This window comes from Pollicipes pollicipes, unplaced genomic scaffold (assembly GCF_011947565.3).
Source record: "Pollicipes pollicipes isolate AB1234 unplaced genomic scaffold, Ppol_2.1 Scaffold_4002;HRSCAF=4701_pilon_pilon_pilon, whole genome shotgun sequence".
In the NCBI taxonomy this organism is placed as follows: domain Eukaryota; kingdom Metazoa; phylum Arthropoda; class Thecostraca; order Pollicipedomorpha; family Pollicipedidae; genus Pollicipes; species Pollicipes pollicipes.
In genome coordinates this window covers 26,952,176-26,953,598 of record NW_023596420.1, presented here as the reverse complement: position 1 = coordinate 26,953,598, position 1,423 = coordinate 26,952,176, and the positions used below count along the sequence as shown (strand labels likewise).

Below are 1,423 nucleotides of genomic sequence, written 5' to 3'. Positions count from 1 at the left end.
CTACCTGTTGGCATATTTTGGGGCAAGTTGAGTCATTGGTCACTGTTCATCCCTCCTCCCCCAACTAATTTTGTGCAACTACGCTCATGGTCGTCACCATACACGACACCACCTTCGCCACTGAATCGATTCCTACATGTGTGCGATGCAGACAACTATAACGTTACAACTGATAATTTCCTGCTGTTTTCTTTGGCGAAAAGCTGATCCAGCTGTTACCAAATCAGTTGCTACATCCTCCACACATTCAGATGCCATGACTAGATGTCCCCAATTTATACAATCGCTTATGATCACGATCTTGCACATGCTACATGTTGTATGCCGTCTAACGGGAGTATACCTGCTTCCCACTTGCTCGTGAACTCTTGCCACTGACTGCGCAGCGAAACGGTCCATAGTCGTAAGCGACAGCCTCAGTGTTACCCTCCTGTGCACAATGATTCAAATTAAGGGAGACCTTAACGGCTCAGTGCGTTGCAATCTTTTGGAAAACGAGCCCTATGTCTTGTCTTCAATATTTGGGATATTTTCTTAGTCATTATTTCATTTGCACACGCATCCACGTGGCCGCGTTTCGACCCATAAGAAGTTGTCTCGCGTCAAAAAGGTAATTGTCATTCACCGTTACGAATATCTTCAGTTTGAGCCGATACACAAAGGCCTCTACCTCAGAGGGTGTGCTGATGTTGAGTGGTGTGACATCTATGGGTCGAGTAACGGCCAGTGAAACCTGACTGTACTGATCATGAGCAACCTCAGAGGGTCTGCTGATGGTCAGTGGAAGCTGAGTGTACTGATCATGAGCGATCTCGGAGGGTCTGGTCATGGTCAGTGGAAGCTGAGTGTACTGATCATGGGCGACCTCTGCGGGTCTGGTAACGGCCAGTGGATTTGCTGACTGAGTGTACTGATCATGGGCGACCTCTGAGGATCTGGTAATGGCCAGCGGATTTGCTGGCGGTGAGGTCTGGAGGGCCTCCTGATGGTTGTCGTCCGCCGACGGTTGTTGTGTGTGACATCAGGCTGCTGCGGACCGGTGACCAGACCAGATCAGTCAGAGGGCCTGCTAATAGAAGGCAGCTGTTACTGCGCCAGTGCCATGGGCCGTGCTGGCGCCGGTCTGGGAACCGCCGGCCGTCCGACCTGAGCTCGCTTTGCCGACTTGCCTGACGCAACACTGCCATGTCACGGAGAGGAGGCAAGTTTTGACGTCCTTGAACGTTACTGTTACCCGTCCATTGACGCTTGCTGGAGATTAGGGAGAAGAACGGAAGTACACGGACAGGCACGGGCGAGAATGAACGCATTTTCGCTACACAGTCATTGCCACGGGGCATTGGCTAAAGATCAGTGCCAGTTTCGATTAGGCTTATGAGAATCGGATGATGATGAGAGAGAGAGAGGAGAGAAGAGAGAGAGA

At 50.9% G+C, this 1,423-nt stretch overlaps 1 protein-coding gene across 1 annotated transcript in view; it reads right to left on the bottom strand.

The window, feature by feature from the left end:
* The window catches only part of LOC119094301 (actin-histidine N-methyltransferase), a 10,412-nt gene continuing 8,989 nt past the window's right edge, over positions 1-1,423 (bottom strand). Inside the window, exon 8 of the mRNA XM_037217375.1 lies at positions 1-4. Coding sequence (XP_037073270.1) covers positions 1-4 — 4 coding nt within the window. The remainder of the gene's footprint in view (positions 5-1,423) is intronic.